Source organism: Camelina sativa, chromosome 18 (genome assembly GCF_030686135.1).
Source record: "Camelina sativa cultivar CO46 ecotype springtype chromosome 18, ASM3068613v1".
Taxonomy (NCBI): domain Eukaryota; kingdom Viridiplantae; phylum Streptophyta; class Magnoliopsida; order Brassicales; family Brassicaceae; genus Camelina; species Camelina sativa.
The window spans coordinates 14,141,502-14,153,158 of record NC_141897.1 but is presented as its reverse complement, the minus strand read 5'-3'; the positions used below and the strand labels follow the sequence as shown (position 1 = coordinate 14,153,158).

Sequence of the window (11,657 nt, the reverse complement as noted above, 5' to 3'; positions counted from 1 at the left end):
ATTTTGAAAAACACATCCTCTTACAAAACTACTATCCGATATTGCGGTGTATATATTCTCTTACAAAACTAATATCCGATATTTCAGAGTGTCTATTCTCTTACAATTAAGAGTTAAAATTACTTTATTAAGAGTTCCAATTTACAGTATAACCCAAATATACAAATAAACACTATATAAACAAAAAAAACAAGTTAAAATAAAAAAATAGCACGGACCTCCCCTAATACAATATTAGAGAAGAAAACAATGATACCGTCGTCGTTCCCGCCTGATAAATAATACTCTCAAGGGCAAATATGTAGTTTCGTTCGATAACAGATTGGCAAATGAAGGAAAGTTCCATGTCCACCACCCATGCATTTTTTTTTTTAATATTAAATTATTTTTTCCTCTGGCAGATTTGGTTCTTGCTTTCCCTCTCGGTCTCCTCCTTTCGTATCGATCTTACAAAAATTTGCCATTTCGAATTTTCTTTTCTCTGTAAATTGATATATCTCCCAAAAATTTCCCAAGAGAAAACATTATTTGGTAATGTTCCAATTGGGAAATTTTGTTTTTGTTTATTCGAAAATTGCAACCATATTCAAAATCTGATGATTGTCTTTTTTTTTCCTTTTTAGAATTTGATCGGAAAAAGTTGAAATGGCAAACAAAGGTGTTGGTGGTTCATCGAGAAAAAGCCTCTCGTTCTCTGGTAATTCATTTCAAGGGAGGAAGAAAGGTCCTGAAAACGAAGGTGGTGGTGGTTCTGACCTCCTCCCTCGGAGATCTCTCACATCTTCTCGTTCTTCCATGTAATCATTGATTACCTCTTTATTACATTTTCATAAATGTTTTATTCATTACGTGTTCGTCTCAGGTGTTATCCGTATTCTTTGTTGTCTTTTAGGAGGACACTTGTTTTGTTGGCTGTTGAATCTTCATTGAGTGTTGTTCTTCTTTATATTGTGGCTGTTTTAGATGTTGGATAATTCCAAAGTATCTTAGGAAACAAGATATCTCTTCTAGAATGTTGTCTAAAGAGATAATCACAAATAAGGATTTGTGTAAGGTTTTCCTAATACAAGTAGAATAAGGTGTCGTCTTATCTCTACATATAAATACAAGTCTATGGAGAGTTGTTCTATAAGAGCTTGAGAGAGATTTAGTTTTGTGAAGTTTCTAAATCAATAAGAAAAGTGTTTCTTATAATTCAAGTTTTATCGATTTGAATTGGTATCAGAGCTTGTGTTGAAGCTTTGAGATCGAGATCTGTGTGTGATCAACCATGACGGATGTGCAGAATCCTCCACCACGAACAAAGGACATTGGAGCTCCGACGATACAATATGTCTGATGTTAACAACGTCAAACTACACAGTTTGGGCGATGCGGATGAAGGTTTTACTCCGTGTAAGTGATGTATGGGGGACAATTGATCCAGGAGACGAGGATCAAAAGAGAAACGACGTCGCGACGACGCTGATATTCCAATCCATCCCCGAGGCACTCATCTTACAAATAGGAGAGCAGAATCTAGCGAAAAGCATATGGGATGCAATCAAGTCTCGTCACCAGGGAGCAGACCGGGTGAAGGAAGCGAGACTCCAAACCCTAAAAGCTGAACTTGATCGGTTAACAATGGGAAATTCAGAGACGGTGGATGAATTTATAGGGAAGATGTCAGGTTTAGCAGCCCAAGCGACCTCTCTAGGGGAAACCCTTGATGAAACAAAACTTGTGAAGATGTTTTTGTCAGCACTTCCAGAGAAATTCATTCACATAGTAGCATCTCTTGAACAAGTGCTTGATTTAAAAACTACTGGCTTTGAAGACATAGTAGGGAGGATCAAAGCTTATGAAGAACGAGTAAAGAAGAATTCTGCAAGTGAAGACCAAGGAAAACTAATGTTCGCCAACACCAATAACCGTGGAGGTTACGGTAACTCCCGAGGAGGCCCTAGAGGAAGGGGCGGAAGAGGTAGAGGTAGAGGTCAAGGGAGATCTAATAACCAAAACCAAAGCCAAGGAGGAGAAGTCTCAGAGAAAGATCAAAAGAAGAGGGATCTTTCTAAGATTACTTGTTGGCGATGCGACAAAACAGGGCACTATGCAACGAAGTGTCCAGATAAACCAATACAACAAGAAACAAACCTAAACGAGACTCATGAAGCTGATGCACTATATGTTCATGAAGTGGTATTCTTGAACGAAGATAAAGTGTTCCCAAAGAACTATGACACTAATAACAAAAGCGTTTGGTATCTAGACAATGGAGCGAGTAACCATATGTCCGGGAACAAGGAATTCTTCACAAGCATCGATGAGTCTATCACAGGTAGAGTAAAATTTGGCGATGGCTCGTTCGTCAACATTATGGGAAAGGGTTCCATAACGTTTGTAGCTAAAATGGGTGAGAGAAGATCACTCAAAGAGATTTACTACATACCAGAATTAAAACACAATATCATAAGTCTTGGTTAAGCAACCGAGAATGGATGTGAAGTTAATATGAAAGGTGATACGTTGACACTAAAGGATCCAGCTGGAAGACTACTCTTGCAAGTTAAAAGATCTTCCAATCGTCTCTACAAGACTTCATTGAAGATTGAATATCCTAAGTGTTTACTGTCACAAGATGATAACACTACAGAAATATGGCATGCGAGATTGGGACATGTTAGTATTGGTGTTATGAACAACATGGTGAAGAAAGAAATGGTTGTTGGGATTCCACAAACATCACACGAGAAGAGTGTGTGTAGCGCCTGCTTAACCGGAAAGCAAATCAGAAATCCATTCCCGGTTAAAGCAACCTACCGTGCAACTCAAGCTTTGGAGTTAGTACACAACGACTTGTGTGGACCAATTACACCAGCGACACCAGCAAAGAAGAGATATGTGTTTGTTCTAATTGATGATTTCTCAATATATATGTGGGTTATGTTGTTAAGGGAAAAGAGCGAGGCACTCGATCGTTTCAAAAGGTTTAAAGAGATGGTAGAGAACAGAACCGGAAAGAAGCTTCAAACCTTTCGAACCGATAGAGGAGGAGAATTTACCTCGAATGACTTCAACATGTTCTGTGAAGAAAACGGTGTTACAAGACACCTAACCGCACCTTACACACCACAACCAAACGGTGTTGTAGAAAGGAGAAATCGAACTCTCATGGAGATGACAAGAAGTTTGCTTAAAGCCATGAAGATACCGAATGATATGTGGGGTGAAGCCGTACGTCATTCAACGTATTTGATCAACCGAGTCCCAACAAAGGCATTACAAAATCAGACCCCGTATGAATGTCTCACGTTAAGAAAACCAAACCTTGAACACTTAAGAGTGTTTGGTTGCGTCGCATACGCAAAAATCACCGAACCACATCTAAAGAAGCTAGATGATAGGTCGAGAATGGTGATTAATCTTGGGACTGAACCGGGTTCGAAAGCTTACCGGCTTTACGACCCAATCACAAAGAAGGTACTTGTGAGTAGAGATGTGGTGTTTGATGAGAAGAAGATGTGGGACTGGTCAGCTTTGACAAAGGAATCTGAAAACCAAGGAGAACCTGGAAGGTTTAAGCTAACGTATAGAGGTGAGATAGAAGATGGTGCTGGATACGATGATGAAGATCAAGAACATGTGGACAATGATAATCATGATCACGAACATTATAATCACGATCCTTACCACGAGCCTATTCACCATGATGAAAACGTAGAAGCTGTAGATGGAGATATGGGAGCTGAAAATCAACCGATAGTGACGAGATTCGGTCGTGTTATTAACAGACCAAGATATCTCAATGATTACGTCTTACTTGCTGACCTAGAAGTTGAAAAACTTTTATTTACTCTAGATGGAGAACCCGGAAGCTTAACAGAGGCAATGAGCTTAAAGGAATGGGTAAAGGCAATGGAGGCTGAGTTAGACTCAATCGTAAGAAACAAGACGTGGGAGTTAGTCGATAAACCAGATGGTGTTAAACCCATAGGAGTGAAGTGGGTTTATAAAGTCAAGAAGCTTGCGGACGGCTCGATAAACAAGTTTAAGGTGAGGCTTGTGGCAAAGGGCTATGTTCAACAAAAGGGTATAGACTTTGATGAAGTCTTTGCACCCGTAGCTAGAATTGAGACTATAAGGCTACTCATAGCTATTGCGGCAACAAGCGGCTGGGAGATACACCATCTAGACGTCAAGACTGCTTTCTTGAACGGAGAACTAAATGAGCTGGTTTATGTTACTCAACCGGAGGGTTTTGTTAAGAAAGGAGAAGAAAATCGAGTATATAAGCTCCATAAAGCGTTGTATGGGCTACGACAAGCTCCAAGAGCTTGGAACATAAAACTCGATAGTGTTTTTAAAGGGATGGGCTTCAAGAAGTGTAGGAAGGAACCATCAGTATACCTAAAGAGAAACAAGGAGAGTTTCTTAATTGTTGCAATTTATGTTGACGATTTGTTTGTAACATGTACTTCTCGAGATGTCATTGAACAATTCAAGAAAGATATGTCAAAGAAATTTGAGATGTCGGATCTTGGGAAGTTAACTTACTATCTTGGTATAGAAGTAATTCAAGGGGCTGATGGAATTCAAATAAAACAAGAAGGCTATGCTCGAGGAATACTTGAAGATACAAAGATGGACGATTGCAATTTGGCCCTTGTGCCAATGGATCCTAACGTCAAGATCTCAAAGGCTGAAGAGGAACCTGAGATCGATGCCACACGATATCGAAGAACCATAGGTTGTCTAAGGTATCTCATTCACACAAGACCCGATTTGACGTTTGCCGTGAGTGTTCTAAGTCGGTACATGCAAAGTCCGAGAGAATCACATGGGCAAGCACTTAAACAAGTTCTGAGGTATGTGAAAGGAACCACCAACTTTGGACTATTCTTTAAGAGAGATGGGTCAAGAAAAGTTGTAGGTTACAGTGACTCTAGTCACAACGCCGATATTGATGACGGGAAAAGTACAGGCGGACATATGTTCTACTTTGGGTCATCACTAATAACATGGACTTCACAAAAACTCTCCTCAGTCGCATTGTCGTCGTGTGAGGCGGAGTTTATGGCGGCAACGGAAGCGGCGAAGCAAGCCATTTGGCTTAAGGAGCTGTTAAATGAAATCCTAAGTCTAGATGAGAAGATCTTACTAAGGATTGACAATAAGTCGACCATTGCACTCACCAAGAATCCGGTATTTCACGGAAGGAGTAAGCATATACTCTTGAGATACCATTTCATTCGTGAATGTGTAGAAGAGGAGCAAGTTGTGGTGGAGCACGTACCTGGGAAGGAACAGAAAGCTGACATCCTTACTAAAGCGTTAGCAAGGATCAAGTTCAAGGAAATGCGAGAGTTAATCGGAGTTCAAGAAAACAAGTCTCCCCAAGTTCAAGTTGGAATTAAGGGGGTGAATGTTGGATAATTCCAAAGTATCTTAGGAAACAAGATATCTCTTCTAGAATGTTGTCTAAAGAGATAATCACAAATAAGGATTTGTGTAAGGTTTTCCTAATACAAGTAGAATAAGGTGTCGTCTTATCTCTACATATAAATACAAGTCTATGGAGAGTTGTTCCATAAGAGCTTGAGAAAGATTTAGTTTTGTGAAGTTACTAAATCAATAAGAAAAGTGTTTCTTATAATTCAAGTTTTATCGATTTGATTAGATACACGTTTTAAAGTATAATATGTTTTTTGCAAATTGTTTTAGAAGCTTGAGTGGGGAAAGGAGTGGAGAGAGAACTGTAAAGAGACTAAGGTTGTGTAAGGCCCTTACCGTACCCGATAGCACAACTCTATATGAAGCTTGCCGAAGGATGGCTGCACGTCGCGTTGATGCCTTATTGCTGACTGATTCTAATGCATTGCTTTGTGGGATCCTTACGGATAGGGTAAAATATTTCATGACTAGTGTCACTCTCTTTTTGTAATTGGTGGCTTGAATAGATATATCTTTTTTCTCTCTTTTTGGTTTTGAAGGACATAGCAACAAAAGTAATTGCTAAACAACTCAATCTTGAAGAAACACCTGTATCTAAAGTTATGACCAAGAACCCTGTTTTTGTTTTGTCTGACACTATTGCCGTGGAAGCTCTTCAAAAGATGGTTCAAGGTTTGTGATGCTTAATTAGGGGAACATATTTCTTTCTTTTTCTTTCATATGTTCATTTCCATGATATGAACTGACTAATTGATCTGCAGGCAAATTTAGACATTTGCCGGTTGTAGAGAATGGAGAAGTCATTTCACTTCTCGATATTGCAAAGTGTTTGTATGATGCAATTGCACGCATGGAAAGATCAGTTGAGAAGGGTAAGGCCATTGCTGCAGCTGTTGAAGGCGTTGAAAAGAACTGGGGTACATCTATCGCTGGTATATCTCCAGTTGATTCCTTCACAACTGCAGAACAGCTTTAAATTGTCTTCTTGCATGCATAGGTTGTGTTTAAACATAAAGATATGTCTCTTATTGCGTTTTTGTTGGATACAGGACCAAACACCTTTATGGAGACACTCAGAGAACGGATATTCAAGCCTTCACTTTCAACTATAATTCCAGAGAATACAAAGTAGGTAATATCCCCTTTTAAAATCTATGATCATTCACTTTGATCTTATGATTCTTATTAAAGAGCAATGCAAAGCTTAACGAGTCTATTTGGAAATGAAAACGTACAGAGTTTTAAAAGTTGGATTGGATGAGACGGTGTTAGGAGTAACCATGAAGATGGTTGAATATCAGTCTAGTGCAGCCATGGTTATGGTTGAAAACAAATTAGTAGGGATTCTTACGTAAGTGTCATATATGCCCTTGTTCTGTTACTTTGGTTTTGTTTCAAACTTTTCTAGTGAAGGTTTGATATTGAATAGTGAATTTTTGTTAGTTCAAAGGACATCTTGATGCGGGTGATAGCCCAAAACCTTCCTCAAGAGACAACTACTGTGGAGAAGGTAATGTTTTCCTTAAGTCATCCCTCCCTTAGATTTAAATCAATTCTCATTTCCTGTCTCTGTTGATTCTTTATATAGGTTATGACTCAGAATCCAGAATCTGCAACTGTTGATATGGCTATTGTTGATGCCTTGCATATCATGCATAATGGAAAATTTCTGCATCTTCCTGTTTTAGATAAAGGTAACAAAACGTCCGCAAAAAAGTATGGAAACATTGTTATTTCAACACTTGACTAATGTTGATGATTTTCTACAGATGGAGATGTTGTAGCTGTGATTGATGTGATCCACATAACTAATGCTGCCGTTACTACGGTAAAACTTTTTTTCCTTTATCATTCTCTTTTAGTTGAACTTGGAAACATGAGACAAGATCGATAAACAATCCGAGAAAAGACAGAACATGATGTATTTGATGTTGCCATTCTTGTTGAGAATCTTGTTTTGTTATAAGCTCTGTTTACTTGTTTTTGACAAGGCTGGGAGTACAGCTGGAATAAATAACGAGACAGCAAACTCAATGATGCAAAAGTTTTGGGATTCTGCTATGGCTTTGTCTCCTAACGAAGATGGAGATGAAACTAGGAGGTTTTCTACTCATGTTCCTTTGAACCATTTAGTTTTGACCGTAGGCTGGTTTATTAAACTGAACCATATATATTATTTGGCAGTGAGGAAGAATCGTTGAAATTATCTTCGGAGATAGAAGGGACAAAATCATTCTCATATCCTAACACATTTGCTTTTAAACTCCAAGATAAAAAGGGACGAATGCATAGATTTATGTGTGGTACGTTAACTCATAACACTTGAAAACTAGGACACCTTTTATGCCAATGCTGCAGAGTCCATTAACCTTTTTTTTTACTTTCTAATTATAGAAACACAGAGCTTGACAACTCTGATAACAGCAATCCTACAAAGGATGGGGGATGACATTGAGCCTGATAACTTGCCTCAGATAATGGTACATAGTTATTATTCGAAAACTTTTTAAACAAACGAGAAGAGGAAAAGTTCTGCTTCTGTTCTTGACATGTTTTGTGGTGTGTATAGTACGAAGATGAAGACAATGATAAAGTCGTTTTAGCATCAGATAATGATCTTGGAGCTGCTGTAGAACACGCAAAATCAATAGGCTGGAAGGTAATAGATTGTAGATCCATTCTATTTGGTTCAAGAACGTGCTTATTTTTTCGGTTTGGTTAATGTGGATTTTGTGTTAAAGAAGTTTATATTTTGGTTTGGGATTCCAAACGGTGCAGGGTTTGAAATTGCATTTGGACTACACAGAAGAGAGAGGACACATGGGAGGTCTAAGCACAGTGGATATGGACTACAACCAGTCAAACTCATGGGCAGCCGCTTACAAAACGGTTGCAGCCGGGGCTGCTCTTGCTGCTGGACTTGGAGTTTTGGTGTACCTTAAACGCCACTCAAACTAACAGATTCTTTTTTTTGGGAGGTACAAAGTTGAATGCTTTTGCAAACCAATTTTTCAAACCAAAGCTTGCGAAGTAGACCTCTTCATTAATTCGTGTTTGTTGTTTTTGAACTTGTTGTCATCATTATTCTTGTTTTTCAACCTTACACATGAATTGTATATAAATAAGTGAACATTTATTTGTATTGACGGTGATTTGTTTTTTTTTTTTAAGGTTGATTTGGTAAATGTTTGGACAATTCAAAAGTTTAAATTTTCTTCGTAAGTTTGATATGTAAGAGCATTTGGTCAAGAGAGAACAACACCGAAGTTTCTCTTATTGATGAGCCTTTGAAATGATGATGAAGAATCTTTCTTAGCATTTCGTAGTACAATTTTGCAATTGTTCAAACTATTAGCATTTTTTCTTACTAATTTTGTTAAATGTACGCGTTGGTAAAAATCACCTTACCTTTCATGCTCCAGCGACCACCTTAAGAGATGCATAGAAATGACATAGACAATCCAATGATGAAGCATGTTTGAACTTTTGATGGTTTACTATAAAATCTGATGTCCTACTAACCAATGATCTGAAGACCATAGTTGTAGTCGTGAAGTTTAAAATGACTACTCTCTAATTCCACTTGTTGTTTAAGCTATTTTATACAAATTATATGAGTTGCTTCGTTCTATCCATTTGAATCCATCCGGTTTTACATGATTCGTTTCTATTTCAAATAATGAATTCTATCTATAAAATGTAACTATGTTGACTCCATATCTTATCATCCTTAATTTTGATGTCATTGCATTGGTTGCTCGAGATAGTTGACTCTCTTTTTTGTCTACACATGTGCCAATAAGAAACGAAAGGTTGTAATAAAGAATTGAGGCTAGAGAGTTTGGAACTTTACATGGTTTCACGTTATTTATTCTAACACTCGCATCCAAAAAGAGTAGTTTAGTGGATAACATTGCTTTCTGAAAACCAATTGTTAAAAAAAAAGAGTAAACAAAAAATCTTTACGCGAATTCTCAACGTCTCTCATTCTTCTCCTATATGCATATAATATAAGTCCATCATAAAAGTGTTCCAAAACGTTGTAATCATGTTTAGAAGATTGTGCAACCGTTGTTCAAGAGAATGTTGCGTATAATCTTGCCATACTATGTTTAGGTTATGACTATTTCAAACTTTCAAAATGAACTCTACATATTGTGTTTTGCATTTACATGTTTATAATATTGTAATTGAATCTCATAGATAAAAACATAATCATATAATAAAAGGGAAAAAGAGAGGCAATTTAATCTAAGAAGATAAATAAGTTAGTTACCATAATTTATTTTTTGGAGAGTTTTGTAAACATACTTAATAATGACTTAATTTTAGAAAAATAATCAATAGTTTATTGGGCCGAGCCGATGTATATTGGGCCCAGATTCTAACATATTTTCTTGCGTGATACAGTGTCGATACATGTTCTAGAACTTCCCAGTTGTGTAGATTTAGATACATTGATTGTATACATGCTTTGGTTCGATGAATGAAATACACAGACTTTGGTCGTGATTGGTGAAGACTTTTAAAACTTTATAAGCATTTAAAAGTTTTAAAAGCATTTTATTTACCGACCAGACTTTTATGACTTTTTTATTTTTTAAAGTTTCAACAGCCACTTTATTTTATCCTTCTTTATTTCTCTTATTTCTTTTAATTTTAAAATGATGCTTTAAATCTAACAAATTTTAAAAACTTTTTCTTTCTTCCTCTATCATGATTAAAAACTCTATAAATATATATATATATATATATTTGCATAAATTTTTTTTTACAGATTAATTATCAGTATTTTTTTCTCTTTTTTTTGACATCCACTTCTCTTCACAAATTTATTATTTTTATCATCACTTTTATATTTTCTTACGATTTTGTTATTAATAAAATTACAGTCACACCTTTTAAAGTTTTTTTTAACAATCAGATTTTAACAGTTAAAGTATTTACAGCTAAAGTCTCTGCAGTCAAATTTTATACAGCCAAAATTTTATAGTCAAAGTCTCTACAGCCTCAAATAACAGTTGTTACCAATTGGGGTTTTCTCCTTCATCTTTACATACTTTTAAATAGTTGGAAATTGATTTCATTTATTTATTTAATAATAAGATAATGACAACTGTAAACTTTAAAAGTTCAAAAACATGAAATATATTTGTTTTACACTATATTATTAGACAAAAGAAAACATTTTGTTTTGGTAATAAAAGGAGAGAGACAAGGGCGGTCTTGCTTGGCGCGAAGGCTGAGATGGCTTTTTCGGAAGTCCGTTCCCACCGCGCTTAAGGCCTGGCTGGCGCGATGTTGTATAATAGTTATTTCTTGTAAAAGAGAGAGTTTGAATCCCATGGATGCAATGTGGCTGCTTAACTTATATTTACATACTAGATTTTAACCTGCGATACACCGCGGACATATAATTTCTATTATAATTTATATTTTATGTTGTATATATTTGGTAAATATTGAATATTTTGTAAATATAGGAATAACTAAATTTTCTATTTTTTGTGCAGCTAAATATTTATATTATTTTTTAACCCACAATATATTTCATGACCATTTGTTTGGTATATTTAGTTTGTTTTGTTTAGTGTTTGAAATTCTATTTTGATTTTTAATTATTATAACAAAAAATTAGGGATCTAAATACATAATTAGTAATTATACGCTGTGATTAAGTCACATTTTTCCTAATGATTTAATTATTTTATACAATTTTAGTTAAATCAACTTGATTTTATGTCAAATATTTCTAATATTAGTAGTGTGGATAAATAATTAATAAGTATTTAACCCGTGTTAACACAAATTTAATAATATTTTATTATTTTCAACATGTTCTATTTATAACTCATCTACTATATAACCACATTATATAGTATTTTTAATTTTTTAATTTTACATTCGTAGTAATTAAAATTTTTATTAAGTTTATATATGTTAATTGTAATATTTAAATAATTGTCAATCGAAGTTTTTCTTACGTTAAGAATCAAATCTCATAGATTTTGGAAAACAAAATGAGAATCAAATTGTTTTTTCTTTGTTTACAAAGGATTCAGATATATAATATCTTCAAAACACAACATAATGTATGGTTAAATATATGATAGTTTCTATTTCCTTATTGATTGCTGTTATATTTTTAATTGAAATGAAATGTAAAATATTTAGGAAACAAAATCTGGAGTAATGTTAGTTTTGTAAAAATTTTAGGGGTTAAT

At 35.5% G+C, this 11,657-nt stretch overlaps 1 protein-coding gene across 2 annotated transcripts; it reads left to right on the top strand.

Moving 5' to 3' along the window:
• Positions 1-225: 225 nt before the first annotated feature.
• Positions 226-8,629, top strand: LOC104761047 (CBS domain-containing protein CBSCBSPB5-like). 2 transcript variants are annotated; one of them, XM_010484064.3, is made up of 15 exons: positions 226-531; positions 624-797; positions 5,704-5,884; positions 5,973-6,105; positions 6,195-6,365; positions 6,483-6,561; positions 6,671-6,784; positions 6,877-6,943; positions 7,022-7,127; positions 7,203-7,261; positions 7,425-7,534; positions 7,618-7,736; positions 7,828-7,913; positions 8,003-8,092; positions 8,212-8,629. In XM_010484064.3, the coding sequence occupies exons 2-15, from the start codon at positions 646-648 to the stop codon at positions 8,389-8,391; spliced, it is 1,647 nt and encodes a 548-aa protein (XP_010482366.1). In that variant the 5' UTR covers positions 226-531; positions 624-645; the 3' UTR covers positions 8,392-8,629. The 2 variants fall into 2 exon arrangements, with proteins under 2 accessions (XP_010482366.1, XP_087356148.1); XM_087500022.1 differs by lacking the exons at positions 226-531; positions 624-797; positions 5,704-5,884; positions 5,973-6,105; positions 6,195-6,365 and having other exon boundaries at positions 6,482-6,565.
• The last annotated feature ends 3,028 nt before the right edge of the window (positions 8,630-11,657 follow it).